The 23853-nt window shown below is 42.9% G+C and overlaps 2 protein-coding genes across 2 annotated transcripts; both read left to right on the top strand.

The window, feature by feature from the left end:
• The first annotated feature begins 2365 nt into the window (after positions 1–2365).
• Positions 2366–3649, top strand: LOC124282964 (cysteine-rich, acidic integral membrane protein-like). The gene has a single exon (XM_046719017.1). The coding sequence runs from the start codon at positions 2366–2368 to the stop codon at positions 3647–3649; it is 1284 nt and encodes a 427-aa protein (XP_046574973.1).
• A 42-nt stretch (positions 3650–3691) lies between these two features.
• On the top strand, positions 3692–21290 carry LOC124282963 (mucin-2-like). The gene is made up of 3 exons (XM_046719016.1): positions 3692–3874; positions 19485–19553; positions 20616–21290. Exons 1-3 carry the CDS (start codon positions 3692–3694, stop codon positions 21288–21290), a joined length of 927 nt encoding a protein of 308 aa, XP_046574972.1.
• Positions 21291–23853: the final 2563 nt, after the last annotated feature.

The following is a 23853-nucleotide window of genomic DNA, read 5'->3' as shown; positions in this document are numbered from 1 at the left end:
TGAACCGAAGGAAGAGACCCAAATACGCAAAGAGTTGGCCATCCAAAGATTCCAAACGGAATTAAAACTTATTGAGAAAAGACAACCAAGATATGAATCTAAAATTCGTAAAATGGACGAATGTATGGAATTTGCATTCCAGGAGGAAACTTCAGCTCAGGTTCAGAATTTTCTCGAAAGTTTATGGAAAGAAGACACTGAAAAAAAAGAGGTGAAATCAGTAGAAATATGGAGTGCGAAGGAAACATGGTTCCACTCATATGCGGAGAAATATTGCAAAGAAAATAATTATATAAAAGAAAAAAGAAACAACACTACCCGACCTTCGGTAACAAGGCAAACCAACAAACCTGCAGCTCCAAACCCAAAGCCTGAGTTATGCAAATGTATTGAAGGGTGGCGTGAAGCGACCGATATACCAAGGTCAGTCAGAGGAAAGTGATAAATGCTATAAACGTAAAGAAGAAAACCAGATGGACTTGAATCCAAGGAGACCCAGAAGTGAGGTGAGGTGAGGTGAAATTGGGTTTAACGTCGTGCTTGAGAATATTTCGCTCATATGACGACGTGCATGCGTGTGTATGTGTATGTGCGGCTGCTTGTACTAGCCCAGACTTAAGCTGGTTTTATAGTGCTAGCCCACTGAGATACCATGCCGCAGTGAAGCATGAATACCCCACTCAGACACAGTATACTGACTCCAAGCCGACCAGTCCTTGTTGTACCCATTAATGCCGAGAGCCAGGCAGGGACCAACAAGTACCATATTTTAACGTCTTTTGGTATGACGCGGTCGGGGATCGAACCCACGACCTTCCGCTCTCCGGGCGGACGCTCTAACCACTACACCATGGAGGCGGTCAGACCCAGAAGTTGACGATATAGTAACGATCACCCTAACGCCTATCCACAAAGGGAAAAGGTTGATTTTCATCATCGAGGTGAAGAATCTTATGGGAAGTTGAACCCCCGTTTTGAAGAAAATATACGGCCACAAACCAGAAGCAGGAACCATCCCAACTAAAACTATGAAACCTACCATAATTTAAACTATTACCGCCACCAAAGAAACAGATACAGATAGAGACAGTATCCACATCTCCAGGAAAGCACAAGGATACACGAATTGATCCTAAAATAATCAATCTCTCCAAACGGAAATTAACGAATACGGAAATCAGTTTACTTAAACTGGGTTTACGCCAACACCAAAGCAGAACAAAGAAGAATTGAAAGTAGATATACATCAATTTTGTAACATATGTTATATTTGGGATTACACTTTCTTAGTAAAGTACAAATTCTAGTACTTTTTAGTTGAGCCCCATCCGGGATTCGAACTCACACCCTCAGAGTCAGGCACCTAATCGCCAGCACACAAAGTCAGCCAGCCTAACTCGCTCAGCTACCGCGACTTCCACAAAAAATGGAAGTCGGACAACTGGTAGTCTAGACTGCTGGCTTTGTGTACCCCTCTGATAAGTGTTGATTGGCACGGCTCACACGGCCGAAAGCTATGATCACACAATGCCATTTAGAAAATGGTCAAATGTAACATATGTTATATTGGTAGCCGCTGATGCATCAGGGAGGTTATTGTGTTCGATAACCGTTGGTGCCTCAGGGAGGTACCTGTGTTCGGTAGCCGCTGATGTCTCAGAGAGGTACCTGTGTTCGGTAGCCGCTGATGTCGCAGGGAGGTACCTGTGTTCGGTAGCCGCTGATGTCGCAGGGAGGTACCTGTGTTCGGTAGCCGCTGATGTCTCAGGGAGGTACCTGTGTTCGGTATCCGCTGATATCAGGGAGGTACCTGTGTTCGGTATCCGCTTATGTCTCAGAGAGGTACCTGTGTTCGGTAGCCGCTGCTGCATCAGGGAGGTACCTGTGTTCGGGAGACGCTGATGTATCAGAGAGGTACCTGTGTTCGGAAGCTGCTGATGTCAGAGAGAGGCACCTGTGTTCTGCCTGTCAGGAGGTACCTGTGTTTCGGTAGCCGCTTATGTCACAGGAGGTACCTGTGTTCCACAGCCGCTGATGTCACAGGAGGTGTCAGCCTGTGTCTCAAGAAGAGGAGGCACCCGTGTTCGGCAGGTTACCTGTGTTCGGTAGCCGCTCATGTCTCAGAGAGGCCTGTGTTCGGTAGCCGCTGATGTCACAGGGAGGTACCTGTGTTCGGTAGCCGCTGATGTCTCAGGGAGGTACCTGTGTTCGGTAGCCGCTCATGTCTCAGGGAGGTACCTGTGTTCGGTAGCCGCTGATGTCTCAGAGAGGTACCTGTGTTCGGTAGCCGCTGATGTCTCAGAGAGTTACCTGTGTTCGGTAGCCGCTGATGTCTCAGGGAGGTACCTGTGTTCGGTAGCCGCTGATGTCTCAGAGGAGGTACCTGTGTTCGGTAGCCGCTGATGTCTCAGAGAGGTACCTGTGTTCGGTAGCCGCTGATGTGCACCTGTGTTCAGCCGCTGATGTCTCAGGGAGGTACCTGTGTTCGGTAGCCGCTGATGTCTCAGAGAGGTACCTGGAGAGGCACCTGTGTTCGGTAGCCGCTGATGTCACAGGGAGGTACCTGTGTTCCACAGCCGCTCATGTCACAGGGAGGTACCTGTGTTCGGTAGCCGCTCATGTCTCAGGGAGGTACCTGTGTTTAGTAGCCGCTGATGTATCAGAGAGGTACCTGTGTTTGGTAACTGCTGATGTCAGAGAGAGGTTCCTGTGTCCGGTAGCCGCTGATGTCACAGGGAGGTACCTGTGTTCGGTAGTCGGTGATGTCTCAGGGAGGTACCTGTGTTTAGTAGCCGCTGATGTATCAGAGAGGTACCTGTGTTCGGAAGCTGCTGATGTCGTAGGGAGGTACCTGTGTCCGGTAGCCGCTTATGTCACAGGGAGGTACCTGTGTTCGGTAGCCGGTGATGTCTCAGGGAGGTACCTGTGTTCGGTAACCGCTGATGTATCAGAGAGGTACCTGTGTTTGGTAACTGCTGATGTCAGAGAGAGGTTCCTGTGTCCGGTAGCCGCTGATGTCTCAGGGAGGTACCTGTGTCCGGTAGCCGCTGATGTCAGAGAGAGGTACCTGTGTTCGGTAGCCGCTGATGTCGCAGGGAGGTACCTGTGTTTAGTAGCCGCTGATGTATCAGAGAGGTACCTGTGTTCGGAAGCTGCTGATGTCAGAGAGAGGCACCTGTGTTCGGTAGCCGCTTATGTCACAGGGAGGTACCTGTGTTTAGTAGCCGCTGATGTCTCAGGGAGGTACCTGTTTTCGGTAGCCGCTGAAGTCGCAGGGAGGTACCTGTGTTCGGTAGCCGTTGATGCATCAGGGAGGTACCTGTGTTTAGTAGCCGCTGATGTATCAGAGAGGTACCTGTGTTCGGTATCTGCTGATGTCAGAGAGCGGCACCTGTGCTCGGTAGCCGCTGATGTCACAGGGAGGTACCTGTGTTCGGTAACCGCTGATGTCGCAGGGAGGTACCTGTGTTTAGTAGCCGCTGATGTATCAGAGAGTTACCTGTGTTCGGTAGCCGCTGATGTCTCAGGGAGGTGCCTGTTTTCGGTAGTCACTGATGTCTCAGAGAGTTACCTGTGTTCGGTCTCAGGGAGGTGCCTGTGTTCGGTAGTAGCCGCCGTCATGTCTCAGAGTGGTACCTGTGTTCGGTAGCCGCTGATGTCGCAGGGAGGTACCTGTGTTCGGTAGCCGCTGATGTCTGAGAGGTACCTGTGTTTAGTAGCCGCTGATGTCGCAAGGGGATCTGTGTTCGGTACCTGTGTTCAGGAGGTACCTGCTGATGTATCAGAGAGGTACCTGTGTTCGGTAGCTGCTGATGTCAGAGAGGAGGCGCTGTGCTCGGGAGCCGCTGATGTCTCAGGGAGGTACCTGTGTTCGGTAGCCGCTTATGTCACAGGGAGGTACCTGTGTTTGGAAAGATACTGCCCTGTGTAGACATGACATTCATGTCCTCGTGACCAGGCTCGATATGTCTTCATGCAAGGGTTGACATTTACAGAAATATGGTTCTAATACATAAAAGTCACCGCACATTATCTACAAGAAAAGATCACTTACAATTGGTGTATGCAGTAGATACATAATTGTTAGCTTTGACATTTATTAAACAATCATGAAAGATCAAAGGCTGATTTGCAGAATGTGCCAGCTACTGCCTTTACAAGCCACACGACTGTGTGTCACGTGACCCGTTGCACGAAAGTGATGGATGTGGGATCAAACACCGTGTTCAGTCGGATCTTGGATTAGCTGACTTCAGTGTCACTGTCGGTGACGAATACCATCACAAGGAAGGCACGTGGTGTTCAAAGAATCACGAGGTGATCATACAGCATTGCCCATTAACACAAGACTAAAGTAATAAAGTAAAATTTAAAAATCAGTAAAGAAAATCATTGTGCGATCAATAAAAAAACGGTGTTAGTGTCATGAATTATTCCCAGGTAATATCATGTAATGCTTATCTAAAGAGAAATGGTTGGGCTGTATAGTTGGCACTATGCAAGGTCCTAACGCAGGCATCACGTGAGGTTTTATGAGGTTTATGTCGTTTGATTTTCTTGGGGGACGGGATTGTGTGGTAGAACCATCAATATCCCAAATGTGGATATCTCTAATATCTCAAATGTTGATATCTCTAATATCTCAAATGTTGATATCTCTTATATCTCAAATGTTCATATCTCTAATATCTCAAATGTTGGTGTCTCTAATATCTCAAATGTTGGTGTCTCTAATATCTCAAATGTTGATATCTCTATATCTCAAATGTTGATATCTCTAATATCTCAAATGTTGGTGTCTCTAATATCTCAAATGTTGGCGTCTCTAATATCTCAAATGTTGATATCTCTAATATCTCAAATGTTCATATCTCTAATATCTCAAATGTTCATATCTCTAATATCTCAAATGTTCATATCTCTAATATCTCAAATGTTGGTGTCTCTAATATCTCAAATGTTCATATCTCTAATATCTCAAATGTTCATATCTCTAATAATATCTCAAATGTTGGTGTCTCAATATCTCAAATGTTGGTGTCTCTAATATCTCAAATGTTGGTATCTCTAATATCTCAAATGTTGGTGTCTCTAATATCTCAAATGTTCATATCTCTAATATCTCAAATGTTGATGTCTCTAATATCTCAAATGTTCATATCTCTAATATCTCAAATGTTCATATCTCTAATATCTCAAATGTTGATATCTCTAATATCTCAAATGTTGATATCTCTAATATCTCAAATGTTGATGTCTCTAATATCTCAAATGTTGGTGTCTCTAATATCTCAAATGTTCATATCTCTAATATCTCAAATGTTGGTATCTCTAATATCTCAAATGTTGGTGTCTCTAATATCTCAAATGTTGGTGTCTCTAATATCTCAAATGTTGGTGTCTCTAATATCTCAAATGTTGATATCTCTTATATCTCAAATGTTGATATCTCTAATATCTCAAATGTTGGTGTCTCTAATATCTCAAATGTTGATATCTCTAATATCTCAAATGTTCTCAAATGTTCATGTCTCTAATATCTCAAATGTTGGTGTCTCTAATATCTCAAATGTTCTATATCTCAAATCTCAAATGTTCGTGTCTCTAATATCTCAAATGTTGGTGTCTCTAATATCTCAAATGTTGGTATCCCTAACATTTCAAATGTTGATATCTCTAATATCTTAATGTTGGTATCTCCAATATCTCAAATGTTAGTGTCTCTAACATTTCAAATGTTGATATCTCTAATATCTTAATGTTGATATCTCCAATATCTCAAATCTTAATGTTGATATTTCCAATATCTCAAATCTCGGTGTCTCTAATATATCAAATGTTGTGATCTGTATTATCTCAAATAATTGTATCTCTAATATCTTAAATATTGGTATCTGTAATTTCTCAAACGTCATCTACACAGATGCTTGATTGGCATTTAGAAGGTGGAAGGTAACATAACAACATATGGTATGGATTTACAGTTTTTTAATATTTACAACCCTACGTTTCTGGGCTACTTCTTTCACCCTTCATCAGGTGAATGACAGAATATGTTTACGAGCAAAATATATCGTATGCACAGGAAGCCAGTGACATAGTGTGACAGATTGAGGCCTCCTGTACATACTATATATTTTGCTCGTAATCATGTTCTGCCATTCACCTGATGAAGGAGCGAGAAGAAGCCCAGAAACGTCGTGCTGTAAATATTAAAGAAGTTATAAATCCATAATATATGTTGTTTGTACATGCACTATATTGTTTCACTTGATGAATATATATCAATAATCCCGAAGCTTGTACCTATTACTTTTGGAAATCATTTCACGTGAATACGTGGAGTTCATATATCGATGCTGTAGAAAGGCTTCACAAGCCACCAGACGCTGTAAACGATCGAGATTATCAGGCTTTACCATCGATGTTTAATTGAGAATATCCATCTGACATTTATGTGACAAATATCAAGGTATCACCTTTATTGATTATGTGACAGAAACATCGCGTCTGAAAAAGACATGTATCATATTACAAATGTATGTACCATAAGTGACCTCTAATCTACTAAGTTTATTATCTTACAACTGATGGTAGCTGTTTCGACTTGGAACACACCTGTCTGCATCCGTGGTGTCTATGTGTGTCCCAGAAATACGTATAAGTCAGCATGCATGTACGTTTATTTTTACCTTAAATTACTTGTATTATGTTGCAAATAGTTATTTAATAATACAAATGCATCAATTGGAATACACCCTGTTGTCACGTGCAGACCACAAGATATGTTCCGGGACCCATACGTCTGTTAACATGTACATGGTTCTGTATAGGCCTAGATATAACTGAATAAAAAAACAAGTATCATGACTAATCATTTTGCTAAATACGGTGTCTCAAGTGGACTTCAGGAAAACCGACGGAATGGTACGGCACAAAGAACAAAGTGAGTTATGCAAATGAGATGTTTAACCAATCAGCTTCATGATACAGTTTATATTTATAACCGCAAGTAATTACTATTTTACTCAAGAAAAGTACGAACTCGTTCAATAAAAAGCATAAATGAAGAACTGTTAAAATGGTTTAATTTAGAGATAATAAGCTTTTTTCTCAAGTTTTGCACTTCTTGGTATAAATCTGATATGATCTAGGCAGATATTCACTTATATAATGCTTCACTGTCTCGGGAGTATTTTCATCACAGTGAGTACACACAGGTGAGAGACCTGGAGGCGCAAAGGAATCAGCTGGGTTGCACACTTAAAACACCATGCTAGGCGGCAAGTCTCAGAATACTCAAACCAAAAGCGACCTTGCCATGTGACCAGTGCGTAACACAAATATGGGGGGATGGGGGTGGGGTGTTTAGCTTGTTGGTTAAAGCGTTCGCTCGTCGCGCCAAAGACCCGGGTTCGATTCCCCACATGGGTACAATGCGTGAAGCCCATTTCTGGTGTTTCCCGACGTGACATTGCTGGAATATTGCTAGGAGCGGCGTAAACCTAAACTCACAACTATTTATCATTAGCTGATAATTAGTTGGTTGTTTATTTCAAGTTGAGATACACTCTTCAAAAAAAAAGAAACGAAAAGGTGATTTTGAGAATATTGGACTCATGTAGCTGCGGCAAAAACAATACAAATATATATTTATTTCCAAAACGTCATCTTTGTGTGACTGTAAACAGCCTCAGTGCATAAAACGCAACCATTTTAACTTTTTCCCTTGTTTTAGAAGCGTTTGACGAAATATTCGCCAAAACGTCACCAAGAAATCATGCAAAGCAAATTGCACGTGCAAGTAAGCGGAAAGGCATGCGATATCGATCACTATAAAAAGGCAAACGTTGTGTTTAATTTGTCATTCGTTTTTGCCTGGAAAAGAGGAAATCATCATGCCACGACTGAGTGCCGCCAGTCGAAACATCGCCATAGGCGGCCTTGAAGCTGGGGAGTCGCAGTCTGCAGTTGCCAGACATTTCAACATTCATCACAGCGCCATATCTCGCCTTTGGGATCGTTTCCTGCAGACCAATTCCGCCCAAGATCGCCCGAAAAGAGCGAAATGAGCAACCCGGATGTAGCGGTCCTGGGTAATCCCAAGCCCAGGACCTCCACATCCGGGCTGCTCATTTGCGTCATCGTCTTGCCACATCCGTAGAGACTGCACAACGGCGGATAAATATGTGTTTTGATGGTTGTTTCATAACACTACTGGGTATTTGCTTCTACTTTTACTATAATGATCACAAATTAGCAACACATGCAAGTCGTCTTCTACAACATTTAATTTACAGTATCTGCACACAGTAGGTTTGTTATGAAAATTTCCCCTATAACGCCTTAAACCATAGAAAACTGGACGAAACTAGGATATTGCTATTCTTGCTTTCTTAACATTGATATGGCGTATATATATGGTTCATACACGAAGTTTTCTTTAAAATAAGTAAAAGTACAGGGACTATTTTGGAGTTTAACATGCCACTCTTGCCTGAAGCAATCATTTTTTCTTCTTACAAGTTAATTTAAGAAATGCTGTTTTCCAACTCCCTGTCATATCCACGCATATCCAAGTCCAAATCTAAATAGAACTGTTTTCACATGTGAATCCTAAAATTTACCTATTACGTTCGGCGCTTGCTTTTAAATCTAGATTACGTAACATTCTGTAGGCTTTTGATGGGTAGCGTGTAGAGGCCTTGAGATGAACCTCAGCCAGTAAGCAATACAACGTTTAAGTTGAATGGTTGGTTGGTTGGTTTGTTGCTTAAGGCCGCAGTCAGCAATATTCCAGCTATATGGCAGCACTCTGAAAGTAATCTAGTTTGGACCAGAAAAAATGGTTTCTCAACCATCTGCAAGAACGTATACCCACCAAGGTCCTGTACGTGGCCCGATAGGTTGTTGCTGTAGACCGGTACGAGTTCTCCAACAATACTCCCAGGAATGTTTGCTAGGCCTACTGATGGCCAGGCTCTCTCGTTATATACTTATATACCCGAATGGCGGTGGCCTTCTGGCGAAGCCTCTACAGGTGTATGTTTTTCGGGTATCTGTATGGCCTCTCTATACCCTGTCGGTTGATCGAGTTCCATACGTCCCTCTATACTTCCCTTGGAAAAAAGCCCGAACCAGTGCTCTATGGAAGTCTTGTCGGGTAGTAGGGCTTCCCATTCTCGAAACACATACTCTACTTGTCGATCCTCTTCTTTTCGAAATGGGCGAGTAGCAGACTTTGCTTAGCCTACACAGTAAGGACCACCAACCAATCGTAGTTTTTCTATTCCACCCTTGTCTCGAATAGTTTCTTGTAGCTTGTAGCCATATACCGGAAATAGTTTCTTGTAGCTTGTAGCCATATACCGGAATAGTTTCTTGTAGCTTGTAGCCATATACCGGAATAGTTTATCCAGTCGGCAGAGACAACAACTGCAATGGTCTCTTCTTTTTGCATACATAGATTCCCTCCGGAATGTCTTCAGCTTATCTGTGTTTGTTGCATGGCGGTGCTGCCGCTTCCATATCCTTTGGTCTGCCGTAGTTTGGCAATGTGGAAATACATTCAATTTTGCTTTTGCGTGGCGGTGGCTCCTCCTTTCCAGCTAGCTGCCGGAAGATACAGGAATCTTTTTCGGGCATGTACAATTCTCTGCATATCTACTGTAGAGGAATATGTACAGCATGCACCAGCCGAAACAATCTTGGTCGTACAGGTTCTCTATATTTGCAACACAACAGGGGATCTCGATTTCGTCTAGAACCTCTAGTGGGCGCCAATCTGCAGGGGGTCCTGTAGTACGCAAGACTTTGTTCTTCCAGAGAATACATTTCTTGCTGCCAACGCAGTGGTCTATGGCTCCACACTTGCAAGTAGAGTTGTCTGGTTAGAATATGGTAGGTAGTTCCGATATAGCAGCAAGACCGTGGGTACATTGGCCTGTGTGTCTGCCCTTTGTTTCTTGGGGGTTGGCGAGAACGATTCGGATTTTGCCTACGCAAGGTCGAAATTGGTTTGGTGGGTATATGTAGACAAAATCTGCTATTTTGCCGTCCGCAGCAAACCGCAGCAAATATAGTTCGAGAATCTGTCTAGGAATCTGGCATCTCTCGTAGAATGTGTGTACCGACTGCTCTTGATTGTTTCTCTGTGTCGGAAAGGAATAGATGGGGACACTTCTCCAGCAGGGTCTCGAAGACCTCAGTCCATGCCGTGTCGGGCGTTGTCTCTGTATGTCTGTTTGTGTCTCGGGGTGTGTTTTGGAGCTGTCCCGGATTCACATATATCTGGCCTGCGATACATGGTACTTCGATAGCTTGGTTCCTGGCATTGTAGAATCGGTTTGTTCTGTATCCATACATCTGCATATCTCTATTTGGGGTGCACTTCCATCGGTGGCATGTGTGTGTGGAGTGGGAACGAACACAGAACACAAAAGTAGTCCAACACACAGAAAAGTAGTAAAACACACAGAACACAAAAAAGTCCAACACACAGAAAAGTAGTAAAACACACAGAACACAAAAAGTAGTCTAACACACAGAAAAAGTAAAACACACAGAACACAAAAAGTAGTCTAACACACAGAAAGTAGTAAAACACACAGAACACAAAAAGTAGTCTAACACACAGAAAGTAGTAAAACACACAGAACACAAAAAGTAGTCTAACACACAGAAAGTAGTAAAACACACAGAACACAAAATGTAGTCCAACACACAGAAAAGTAGTAAAACACACAGAACACAAAAAGTAGTCCAACACACAGAAAAGTAGTAAAAACACAGAACACAGAACACAAAAGTAGAAGAACACAGTACACACACAGAAAGTAGTAAAAACACAGAACACAAAAAGTAGTCTAACACACAGAAAAGTGGTCCAGACACACAGAAAAGTAAAACACACAGTCAACACACAGAAAAGTAGTAAAACACACAGAACACAAAAGTAGTAAAAGTAGTAAAACACACAGAACACAAAAAGAAGTCCAACACACAGAAAAGTAGTAAAACACACAGAACACAAAACGTAGTCTTACACACAGAAAGTAGTAAAACACACAGAACACAAAAAGTAGTCTAACACACAGAAAAGAAGTAAAACGCACAGAACACAAAAAGTAGTCCAACACACAGAAAAGTAGTAAACACACAGAACACAAAAAGAAGTCCAACACACAGAAAAGTAGTAAAACACACAGAACACAAAACGTAGTCTTACACACAGAAAGTAGTAAAACACACAGAACACAAAATGTAGTCCAACACACAGAAAAGTAGTAAAACACACATAACACACCGTGTCATTGACCCATCTACAAGGTCGACAGATATACTTCCATGATTCAATTCACATCCAAGCAACCATCTTGTTACTGAAAAGTTGAGTTCAAACGGACTGTGTCATGAATACTACCAAGTAGACATGCAACGATAAAAGGGCTCACCATTCTGTAGTTATACTGAGTTGTTGCTGACCAGTGCGTTTCTAGGTTATCCGCAGTTGCCATCTTGCCAATCTGGCTCCAGCCTGGTCGATGTGTGTACCGTCCGATACGTTGCCGTCATGTTGTTATATCAACCATTGTGGTCGACATAACTCGAAGCATCTATGTCCTGCACGTGTTGAACTCTTTGTGTGCCATAGCTGTCTTCAGTTTGTTAATTTATTTAAAACATATCATATGACAGCAGATGCTATGTTTAACCAATCAGCCTGACGCATGCGCAACTAATTCAAGACGTTTCCTCATTCTCCGGATTTCTCCTTATTCTGGTGATAAACCGCCTTTTTATTTCAATAAATCTCAGGATCCTTGACTCCACCATAGAGAGACAAAATTGATCATATATCTTGTCAAACATAAATATGGAAGAGAAACCCATTATTGCATATGCCCTTACTTGTGGCTGCCTTTTAAAGTTACTTCCGGCTATGCGTGTACCAACGTGGGATATCTTTCAGATATGGGAGTGGATGTACATTCAAAGCGGCAACGATCAGTCTTGGTTGTCTGCTGAAACAAATTCCATTATGCACAAAAGGCTAAAAAGGTGATAAAAATTCAACAAATGATCTAGTCTGACTCCAACTATGCGGCTGTACGACAGGGAGGTTTCCGCATATTGTTGAAATATCAAATTTGCAATACTGTGAGATGTATTTCGCAAACACCTAAAGAGAAGAAACTCGTTTCCCGAACAATTTCATTAGCTGTAACAGCCATATTGATGTTGAACTCTGTGTTGAGTACAACTGTGTTTGTCAAATTACCATTGCCATGCATAAAAAAGGTAGCAAGCGTCAGGAATATGATAAAGTGGTCATTATATTTAAAGAAACATGTTTACGCAGAATATGGCGACCAATGCAGATTGGATAATGTTATTTTTTTCTATCTGTTTGGAAGAGATTTTTTTATGGAGATACCAATAACTGATGATTTACTGTGTGGAGTTACAGATCAGGACCATTCCAGCAAAAATTCGTGAAGGTTAATTGTTGTCTTGTACGGCCGTGCGCTCTATCGGCTTCACCTGCTGTGCATGGCGCATTGGGTCTCAGGAGAAAGGACATCAATCAGGGAAACTGCATCCGTTGGTTTTGCTTGGCCAAATTACTTGGTTCGCGGCCATGTTTTTACAAATTACATATTGGCGCATCAGTGCTAGCATTAATACGTTATGGCGTTAAAATTGTGACAACGAAATGCCGTGAGGGTGAATGAAGAAGTATTCCGAACATACATTTATATCATGTTCATGAAGAGCATGTCGGTTTTCATGGAACAATTATCTTCTTCTTAGCCCGAAATATCGGGAACTCAGTTCCTCATTAGCGAAGACATTGCTCCAAGATATTCTAACTCACGTGCTCAAATAACTGGCAACTCATAATTGATCCTGCTAGTTCTTGTTAAGTGTGAGCAAAAGCCTTTGTGCAGCATAGCTTGTTCTGTTTTACCAAATACATATATAAAATATATATAATATATATCATTAAAATAGGGGTACTTCATTTTTGTTTTCGGGAACCAAGTTGAAAAATTGTGTATGGATTTAGAAAATGACTATTTCAATGATAATGTGTTATGAATTACGGGCACACGTTGTTTCTTGCTTTGCACGTGAACATTGTCGGGATAAAATTCGAGATTAGCAGTGAAACTTGTATGTGTTGTTATACATTTCACTGAAAAAAGAAACAGATTGAAAATTGCTCTGATACTGTTTTAAATTCAATTGTTGTTGTTGTTGTTGTTGTTGTTGTTGCTGTTGTGGTTGTTGTTTTGTTTTTTATATGTGGCGTCATTCATGGACGTGTACTTGCAGTGAGCATGGTGGAAAACAGAACATTGTGGCATGACCTCTTCATATTAAATTTCCAATTAGTAATTAGCAGATTACGATGAGGATATCGACAACAAATAACGCAGATGGCAGACGTCCATCTGGTCGACATCAGAACGACTGACTGACCGAGTATGGTTTTACGCCGCTTTTAGCAATATTCCAGCAACATCACGGCGGGGGACACCAGAAATGGGCACATCAGAACGACTGTGTTAGGAAACCATAGTGAAAGTGTCACTCAACTTCACAGATCTCTAGAGTAGTGACAGATGAACATCTCCTGTTGTCAGTGTAGAGTTGTGACAGATGAACATCTCCTGTTGCCAGTGTAGAGTTGTGACAGATGAACATCTCCTGTTGCCAGTGTAGAGTTGTGATAGATGAACATCTCCTGTTGTCAGTGTAGAGTTGTGACAGATGAACATCTCCTGTTGCCAGTGTAGAGTTGTGACAGATGGACATCTCCTGTTGTCAGTGTAGAGTTGTGACAGATAGACATCTCATGTTGTCAGTGTAGAGTTGTGACAGATGAACATCTCCTGTTGTCAGTGTAGAGTTGTGACAGATGAACATCTCATGTTGCCAGTGTAGAGTTGTGATAGATGAACATCTCCTGTTGTCAGTGTAGAGTTGTGATAGATGAACATCTCATGTTGTCAGTGTAGAGTTGTGACAGATGGACATCTCCTGTTGCCAGTGTAGAGTTGTGATAGATGAACATCTCCTGTTGCCAGTGTAGAGTTGTGATAGATGAACATCTTCTGTTGCCAGTGTAGAGTTGTGACAGATGAACATCTCATGTTGCCAGTGTAGAGTTGTGACAGATGAACATCTCATGTTGTCAGTGTGGAGTAGTGACAGATGAACATCTCATGTTGTCAGTGTGGAGTTGTGACAGATAGACATCTCATGTTGTCAGTGTAGAGTTGTGACAGATGTGTTGCCAGTGTGTGACAGATGAACATCTCCTGTTGTCAGTGTAGAGTTGTGACAGATGAACATCTCCTGTTGTCAGTGTAGAGTTGTGACAGATGGACATCTCCTGTTGTCAGTGTAGAGTTGTGACAGATGAACATCTCCTGTTGCCAGTGTAGAGTTGTGACAGATGAACATCTCCTGTTGCCAGTGTAGAGTTGTGACAGATGAACATCTCCTGTCCTGTCAGTGTAGAGTTGTGACAGATGAACATCTCCAGTGTAGAGTTGTGACAGATGGACATCTCCTGTTGCCAGTGTAGAGTTGTGACAGATGAACATTTCATGTTGTCAGTGTAGAGTTGTGACAGATGAACATCTCCTGTTGTCACTGTAGAGTTGTGATAGATGAACATCTCCTGGTGCCAGTGTAGAGTTGTGACAGATGGACATGTCCTGTTGTCAGTGTAGAATTGTGACAGATGAAAATCTCCTGTTGCCAGTGTAGAGTTGTGATAGATGAACATCTCCTGCCCTGTTGCCAGTGTAGAGTTGTGACAGATGAACATCTCCTGTTCTCCTGTTGCCAGTGTAGAGTTGTGACAGATGAACATCTCATGTTGCCAGTGTAGAGTTGTGATAGATGGACATCTCATGTTGTCAGTGTAGAGTTGTGACAGATGGACATCTCCTGTTGTCCTGTTGTGTGTAGAGTTGTGATAGATGAACATCTCCTGTTGTCAGTGTAGAGTTGTGATAGATGAACATCTCCTGTTGTCAGTGTCAGATGACAGATGAACATCTCCTGTTGTCAGTGTAGAGTTGTGATAGATGAACATCTCCTGTTGTCAGTGTAGAGTTGTGACAGATGAACATCTTCTGTTGTCAGTGTAGAGTTGTGACAGATGGACATCTTCTGTTGTCAGTGTAGAGTTGTGACAGATGAACATCTCCTGTTGCCAGTGTAGAGTTGTGACAGATGAACATCTCATGTTGTCAGTGTAGAGTTGTGACAGATGAACATCTCATGTTGTCAGTGTGGAGTTGTGACAGATGAACATATCCTGTTGTCAGTGTAGAGGTGTGATAGATGAACTTCTCCTGTTGTCAGTGTAGAGTAGTGACAGATGAACATCTCCTGTCGTCAGTGTAGAGTATTGACAGATGAACATCTTCTGTTGTCAGTGTAGAGTTGTGACAGATGGACATCTCCTGTTGTCAGTGTAGAGTTGTGACAGATGAACATCTCCTGTTGCCGGTGTAGAGTAGTGACAGATGAACATCTCATGTTGCCAGTGTAGAGTTGTGACAGATGGACATCTCCTGTTGTCAGTGTAGAGTTGTGACGGATGAACATCTCCTATTGTCAGTGTGGAGTTGTGACAGATGAACATCTCCTGTTGTCAGTGTAGAGTTGTGACAGATGAACATCTCCTGTTGTCAGTGTAGAGTTGTGATAGATGAACATCTCCTGTTGTCAGTGTAGAGTTCTGGCAGATGAACATCTCCTGTTGCCAGTGTAGAGTAGTGACAGATGGACATCTCATGTTGCCAGTGTAGAGTTGTTATAGATGAACATCTCCTGTTGCCAGTGTAGAGTTGTGACAGATGAACGTCTCATGTCGTCAGTGCAGAGTTGTGACAGATGGACATCTCAAGTCGTCAGTGTGGAGTTGGGTTGAATGAACATCTCATGTTGCCAGTGTAGAGTTGTGATAGATGAACATCTCCTGTTGTCAGTGTAGAGTTGTGACAGATGAACACCTCCTGTCGTCAGTGTAGAGTTGTGACAGATGTCATCTCATGTTGCCAGTGTAGAGTTGTGATAGATGAACATCTCCTGTTGCCAGTGTAGAGTTGTGACAGATGAACATCTCCTGTCGTCAGTGTAGAGTTGTGACAGATGAACATCTCCTGTTGTCAGTGTAGAGTTGTGACAGATGAACATCTTCTGTTGCCAGTGTAGAGTTGTGACAGTGATCAGAGTGTGGACATCTCCTGTTGTCAGTGTAGAGTTGTGACAAATGAACATCTCCTGTTGCCAGTGTAGAGTTGTGACAGATGAACATCTCCTGTTTCCAGTGTAGTGTTGTGATAGATGAACATCTCCTGTTGCCAGTGTAGAGTAGTGACAGATGGACATCTCATGTTGCCAGTGTAGAGTTGTTATAGATGAACATCTCATGTTGCCAGTGTGGAGTTGTGACAGATGAACGTCTCATGTCGTCAGTGCAGAGTTGTGACAGATGGACATCTCATGTCGTCAGTGTGGAGTTGGGACTAATGAACATCTCCTGTTGCCAGTGTAGAGTTGTGATAGATGAACATCTCATGTTGCCAGTGTAGAGTTGTGATAGATGAACACCTCCTGTCGTCAGTGTAGAGTTGTGCCAGATGAACATCTCATGCTGCCAGTGTAGAGTAGTGACAGATGGACATCTCATGCTGCCAGTGTAGAGTTGTGATAGATGAACATCTCCTGTTGCCAGTGTAGAGTTGTGACAGATGAACATCTCATGTTGCCAGTGTAGAGTTGTGACAGATGGACATCTCCTGTTGTCAGTGTAGAGTTGTGACAGATGAACATCTCCTGTTGCCAGTGTAGAGTTGTGATAGATGAACATCTCCTGTTGCCAGTGTAGAGTTGTGATAGATGAACATCTCCTGTTGCCAGTGTAGAGTTGTGATAGATGAACATCTCCTGTTGCCAGTGTAGAGTTGTGATAGATGAACATCTCCTGTTGCCAGTGTAGAGTTGTGACAGATGACATCTCATGTCATCAGTTCTGTTGCCAGTGTAGAGTTAGAGTGTGATAGATGAACATCTCCTGTTGCCACTGTAGAGTTGTGATAGATGAACACCTCCTGTCGACAGTGTAGAGTTGTGCCAGATGAACATCTCATGTTGCCAGTGTAGAGTTGTGATAGATGAACATCTCCTGTTGTCAGTGTAGAGTTGTGACAGATGAACATCTCCTGTTGCCAGTGTAGAGTTGTGACAGATGAACATCTCCTGTTGCCAGTGTAGAGTTGTGACAGATGAACATCTCCTGTTGTCAGTGTAGAGTTGTGACAGATGAACATCTCCTGTTGTCAGTGTAGAGTTGTGACAGATGAACATCTCCTGTTGTCAGTGTAGAGTTGTGACAGATGAACATCTCCTGTTGCCAGTGTAGAGTTGTGACAGATGAACATCTCCTGTTGCCAGTGTAGAGTTGTGACAGATAGAGTTGTGACAGATGAACATCTCAGTGTAGAGTTGTGACAGATGAACATCTCCTGTTGTCAGTGTAGAGTTGTGACAGATGAACATCTCCTGTTGTCAGTGTAGAGTTGTGACAGATGAACATCTCCTGTTGCCAGTGTAGAGTTGTGACAGATGAACATCTCCTGTTGTCAGTGTAGAGTTGTGACAGATGAACATCTCCTGTTGCCAGTGTAGAGTTGTGACAGATGAACATCTCCTGTTGCCAGTGTAGAGTTGTGACAGATGAACATCTCCTGTTGTCAGTGTAGAGTTGTGACAGATGAACATCTCCTGTTGTCAGTGTAGAGTTGTGACAGATGAACATCTCCTGTTGTCAGTGTAGAGTTGTGACAGATGAACATCTCCTGTTGCCAGTGTAGAGTTGTGATAGATGAACATCTCCTGTTGTCAGTGTAGAGTTGTGACAGATGAACATCTCCTGTTGTCAGTGTAGAGTTGTGACAGATGAACATCTCCTGTTGCCAGTGTAGAGTTGTGATAGATGAACATCTCCTGTTGTCAGTGTAGAGTTGTGACAGATGAACACCTCCTGTCGTCAGTGTAGAGTTGTGACAGATGTCATCTCATGTTGCCAGTGTAGAGTTGTGATAGATGAACATCTCCTGTTGCCAGTGTAGAGTTGTGACAGATGAACATCTCCTGTCGTCAGTGTAGAGTTGTGACAGATGAACATCTCATGTTGTCAGTGTAGAGTTGTGACAGATGAACATCTTCTGTTGCCAGTGTAGAGTTGTGACAGATGGACATCTCCTGTTGTCAGTGTAGAGTTGTGACAAATGAACATCTCCTGTTGCCAGTGTAGAGTTGTGACAGATGAACATCTCCTGTTTCCAGTGTAGTGTTGTGATAGATGAACATCTCCTGTTGCCAGTGTAGAGTAGTGACAGATGGACATCTCATGTTGCCAGTGTAGAGTTGTTATAGATGAACATCTCATGTTGCCAGTGTGGAGTTGTGACAGATGAACGTCTCATGTCGTCAGTGCAGAGTTGTGACAGATGGACATCTCATGTCGTCAGCGTGGAGTTGGGACTAATGAACATCTCCTGTTGCCAGTGTAGAGTTGTGATAGATGAACATCTCATGTTGCCAGTGTAGAGTTGTGATAGATGAACACCTCCTGTCGTCAGTGTGGAGTTGTGACAGATGAACATCTCCTGTTGCCACTGTAGAGTTGTGACAGATGAACATCTCCTGTTGCCAGTGTAGAGTAGTGACAGATGAACATCTCCTGTTGTCAGTGTAGGGTTGTGATAGATGAACATCTCCTGTTGTCAGTGTAGAGTTATGACAGATGAACATCTCCTGTTGCCAGTGTAGAGTAGTGACAGATGGACATCTCATGTTGCCAGTGTAGAGTTGTTATAGATGAACATCTCCTGTTGCCAGTGTAGAGTTGTGACAGATGAACATCTCATGTCGTCAGTGCAGAGTTGTGACAGATGGACATCTCAAGTCGTCAGTGTAGAGTTGGGACGAATGAACATCTCATGTTGCCAGTGTAGAGTTGTGATAGATGAACATCTCCTGTTGTCAGTGTAGAGTTGTGACAGATGAACACCTCCTGTCGTCAGTGTAGAGTAGTGACAGATGTCATCTCATGTTGCCAGTGTAGAGTTGTGATAGATGAACATCTCCTGTTGCCAGTGTAGAGTTGTGACAGATGAACATCTCCTGTCGTCAATGTAGAGTTGTGACAGATGAACATCTCATGTTGGCAGTGTAGCGTTGTGACAGATGGACATCTTCTGTTGCCAGTGTAGAGTTGTGACAGATGGACATCTCCTGTTGGCAGTGTAGAGTTGTGACAGATGAACATCTCATGTTGCCAGTGTAGAGTTGTGACAGATGAACATCTTCTGTTGCCAGTGTAGAGTTGTGATAGATGAACATCTCCTGTTGCCAGTGTAGAGTTGTTATAGATGAACATCTCATGTTGCCAGTGTGGAGTTGTGACAGATGAACGTCTCATGTCGTCAGTGCAGAGTTGTGACAGATGGACATCTCCTGTCGTCAGTGTGGAGTTGGGACTAATTAACATCTCCTGTTGCCAGTGTAGAGTTGTGATAGATGAACATCTTCTGTTGCCAGTGTAGAGTTGTGATAGATGAACATCTCCTGTTGCCACTGTAGAGTTGTGATAGATGAACACCTCCTGTCGACAGTGTAGAGTTGTGACAGATGAACATCTCCTGTTGCCAGTGTAGAGTTGTGACAGATGAACATCTTCTGTTGCCAGTGTAGAGTTGTGATAGATGAACATCTCCTGTTGCCACTGTAGAGTTGTGATAGATGAACACCTCCTGTCGACAGTGTAGAGTTGTGCCAGATGAACATCTCATGTTGTGTAGAGTTGTGATAGATGAACACAGTGTAGAGTTGTGCCAGATGAACAGATGTTGCCAGTGTAGAGTTGTGATAGATGACACATCTGCCTGTTGTCAGTGTAGAGTTGTGACAGATGAACATCTCCTGTTGCCAGTGTAGAGTTGTGACAGATGAACATCTCCTGTTGCCAGTGTAGAGTTGTGACAGATGAACATCTCCTGTTGTCAGTGTAGAGTTGTGACAGATGAACATCTCCTGTTGTCAGTGTAGAGTTGTGACAGATGAACATCTCCTGTTGTCAGTGTAGAGTTGTGACAGATGAACATCTCCTGTTGTCAGTGTAGAGTTGTGACAGATGAACATCTCCTGTTGTCAGTGTAGAGTTGTGACAGATGAACATCTCCTGTTGCCAGTGTAGAGTTGTGATAGATGAACATCTCCTGTTGTCAGTGTAGAGTTGTGACAGATGAACATCTCCTGTTGTCAGTGTAGAGTTGTGACAGATGAACATCTCCTGTTGCCAGTGTAGAGTTGTGATAGATGAACATCTCCTGTTGTCAGTGTAGAGTTGTGACAGATGAACATCTCCTGTTGTCAGTGTAGAGTTGTGACAGATGAACATCTCATGTCGCAAGTGTAGAATTGTGACAGATGAACACCTCCTGTTGTCAGTGTAGAGTTGTGACAGATGAACATCTCCTGTTGCCAGTGTACAGTTGTGACAGATAGACATCTCATGTCGTCAGTGTAGAGTTGTGACGCCACCCCCAACATCTGTCCCCACAGACAGGGGTCTGACGCCACCTCCAACGTCTGTCCCCACAGACAGGGGTCTGACGCCACCTCCAACGTCTGTCCCCACTGACAGGGTTCTAACGCCACCTCCAACATCTGTCCCCGCAGACAGGGGTCTGACGCCACCTCCAACATCTGTCCCCACATACAGGGGTCTGACGCCACCTCCAACATCTGTCCCCACAGACAGGGGTCTTACGCCACCTCTAACATCTGTCCCTGCAGACAGGGGTCTGACGCCACCTCCAACATCTGTCCCCACAGACAGGGGTCTGACGCCACCTCCAACATCTGTCCCCACAGACAGGGGTCTGACGCCACCTCTAACATCTGTCCCCGCAGACAGGGGTCTGACGCCAGTTGCAACATCTGTCCCCACAGACAGGGGTCTGACGCCACCTCCAACATCTGTCCCCACAGACAGGGGTCTGACGCCACCTCTAACATCTGTCCCCGCAGACAGGGGTCTGACGCCACCTCTAACATCTGTCCCCACAGACAGGGGTCTGACGCCACCTCCAACATCTGTCCCCACAGACAGGGGTCTGACGCCACCTCTAACATCTGTCTCCACAGACAGGGGTCTGACGCCACCTCTAATAAGAAGACCACATTGCTTTATATAGAAATGAATTATACCAAAGACAAAGATGTTAATTTTGTAATTATGAGAAATACATCAATGCGTTTAATTGTCATTGTTATGTGATAATGTAATTTATAATTAGGGTTAGCTTCCAAAATTGTGTTCCACAGGAGATATTGCTTGTGTGAGATCAAATGTGACATTGCGTGACATTAGATTTTGTACAATGTCCTGACAATGCTATGACGTCGTGAACTTTATGACGTCAAAATGCTATGACATCGCTGCACTACAATTCTAATGGCAATGCCGTGTTCAGAGATGTGCAATTTTTCATTGAATACTAATGAAGAGTGATTTTTATGATAAATAGAACCCCACCCCCGTGTTTTCTGATATCAAATATATCAACACTCGTTGATTAGAGTAGAAGTATCCTCGGCAAGCCTCGGAACTTTGTAACTTTATCAACTCGTGGTGATATTTTGATGTCAAAAGACACTCGGGTGAGATTATCTATTTAACAATGTCTTAATTGTATCTGGTTTTTGTTTTTATGATTCAGGAAAAGCTCATAAGTCATGATTTTGTAGCAATCAGTTGTCAGGAATTCATTACTATTTATTGTGAGCATTGTTTTGATGTGAATATTGCGATGCTTTGTCGTCATTTGTGCCCTCTCATCCTCGAGAACAGTTACAGGCTTGCATCATTTGGAAATGCATTGAATATATTTTGACCATTTTGGCAGTTTTACTGCTGTTGCTGTTCTGACATTATTTCATTAATACTGCTACTATTTTCTATATTGCTCTAGTATTGTTATACTGCTGTGGTAATTTTTCATCTTTATATTTTGTACTGTTACTCTGTTACGTTGTGCTAGACTTGCAGTGATTTATATTGAGCCAGTTTGGAACAATGATTTATTATGTAACATTTCTTTGATTTGTTTTATTGCACGTTGAATCCGTTTGGGTGTAGATTTCCTGATTAACAAGGCTCGCTTTGTTGTTTGATTGTTTCATATCGAGGTCTTTAACGGCCTAACTCCCGGCTAACAAGGGTCGCTTTGTTGTTTGTTGGTTTCATATCGAGGTCTTTAACGGACTAACGCCCGGCTAACAAGGCTCGCTTTGTTGTTTGTTGGTTTCATATCGAGGTCTTTAACGAACTAACAGCCGGCTAACAAGGGTTGCTTTGTTGTTTGTTGGTTTTAAATCGAGGTCTTTAACGGAATAACGCCCGCCTAACAAGGCTCGCTTTGTTGTTTGTTGGTTTTATATCGAGGTCTTTAACGGACTAGCTCCCGGCTAACAAGGGTCGCTTTGTTGTTTGTTGGCTTCATATCGAGATCTTTAATGGACTAACGCCTGGCTAACAAGGCTCGCTTTGTTGTTTGTTGGTTTTATATCAAGGTCTTTAACGGACTAGCGCCCGGCTAACAAGGGTCGCTTTGTTGTTTGTTGGTTTCATATCGAGGTCTTTAACGGACTAACGCCCGGCTAACAAGGCCCGCTTTGTTGTTTGTTGGTTTCATATCGAGATCTTTAACAGACTAACCCCCAGCTAACAAGGGTCGCTTTGTTGTTTGTTGGTTTCATATCGAGATCTTTAACAGACTAACTCCCGGCTTACAAGGGTCTCTTTGATGTTTGTTGGTTTCATATCGAGGTCCTTAACGGACTAACTCCCGGCTTACAAGGGTCGCTTTGATGTTTGTTGGTTTCATATCGAGGTCTTTAACAGACTGACCCCTGGTTAAGCTGGGTCACTTTGTTGTTTGTTGGTTTCATATTGAGGTCCTTATCGGACTGACCCCCAGTTGAGTTGGGTCGCTTTGTTGTTTGTTGGTTTCATATCAAGGTCTTTAACTAACTAACTCCTCGTTAACAAGGGTCGCTTTGATGTTGGTTGGTTTCATATCGAGGTCTTTAACAGACTGACCCCCGGTTAAGTTGGGTCACTTTGTTGTTTGTTGGTTTCATATTGAGGTCTTTACGGACGGACTTTGTTGTTGGTTGGTTTCATATCAAGGTCTTTAACTCCTCGGTTAACAAGGGTCGCTTTGTTGTTTGTTGGTTTCATATCAAGGTCTTTAACGGACTAGCTCCTGGCTTACAAGGGTCGTTTTGTTGTTTGTTGGTTTCATATCAAGGTTTTTAACTGACTAACTCCCTGCTAAAAAGGCTTGCTTTGTTCTTTGTTGGTTTAATATTGAGGTCTTTAACTCACTCACTTCCGGTTAACAAGGGTCGCTTTGTCCTTTTTTGGTTTCATATCGAGGTCTTTAACGAACTAACCGCCGGCTAACAAGGGTCGCTTTGTTGTTTGTTGGTTTTAATATCGAGGTCTTTAACGGACTAACTCGCTAACAAGGGTCCCGGTTAACAAGGGTCGCTTTGTCCTTTTTTGGTTTCATATCGAGGTCTTTAACGGACTAACAGCCGGCTAACAAGGGTCGCTTTGTTGTTTGTTGGTTTTAAATCGAGGTCTTTAACGGACTAACTCCCGGCTAACAAGGGTCGCTTTGTTGTTTGTTGGTTTCATATCGAGGTCTTTAACGGACTAACCCCGGCTAACAAGGGTCGCTTTGTTGTTTG

The sequence above is a fragment of the Haliotis rubra genome, unplaced genomic scaffold (assembly GCF_003918875.1).
Source record: "Haliotis rubra isolate DU_JTF1 unplaced genomic scaffold, ASM391887v1 Scf308, whole genome shotgun sequence".
NCBI lineage: Eukaryota > Metazoa > Mollusca > Gastropoda > Lepetellida > Haliotidae > Haliotis > Haliotis rubra.
Note: the sequence above shows the minus strand (reverse complement) of the source record. Positions and strands in the feature narration are given on the sequence as shown.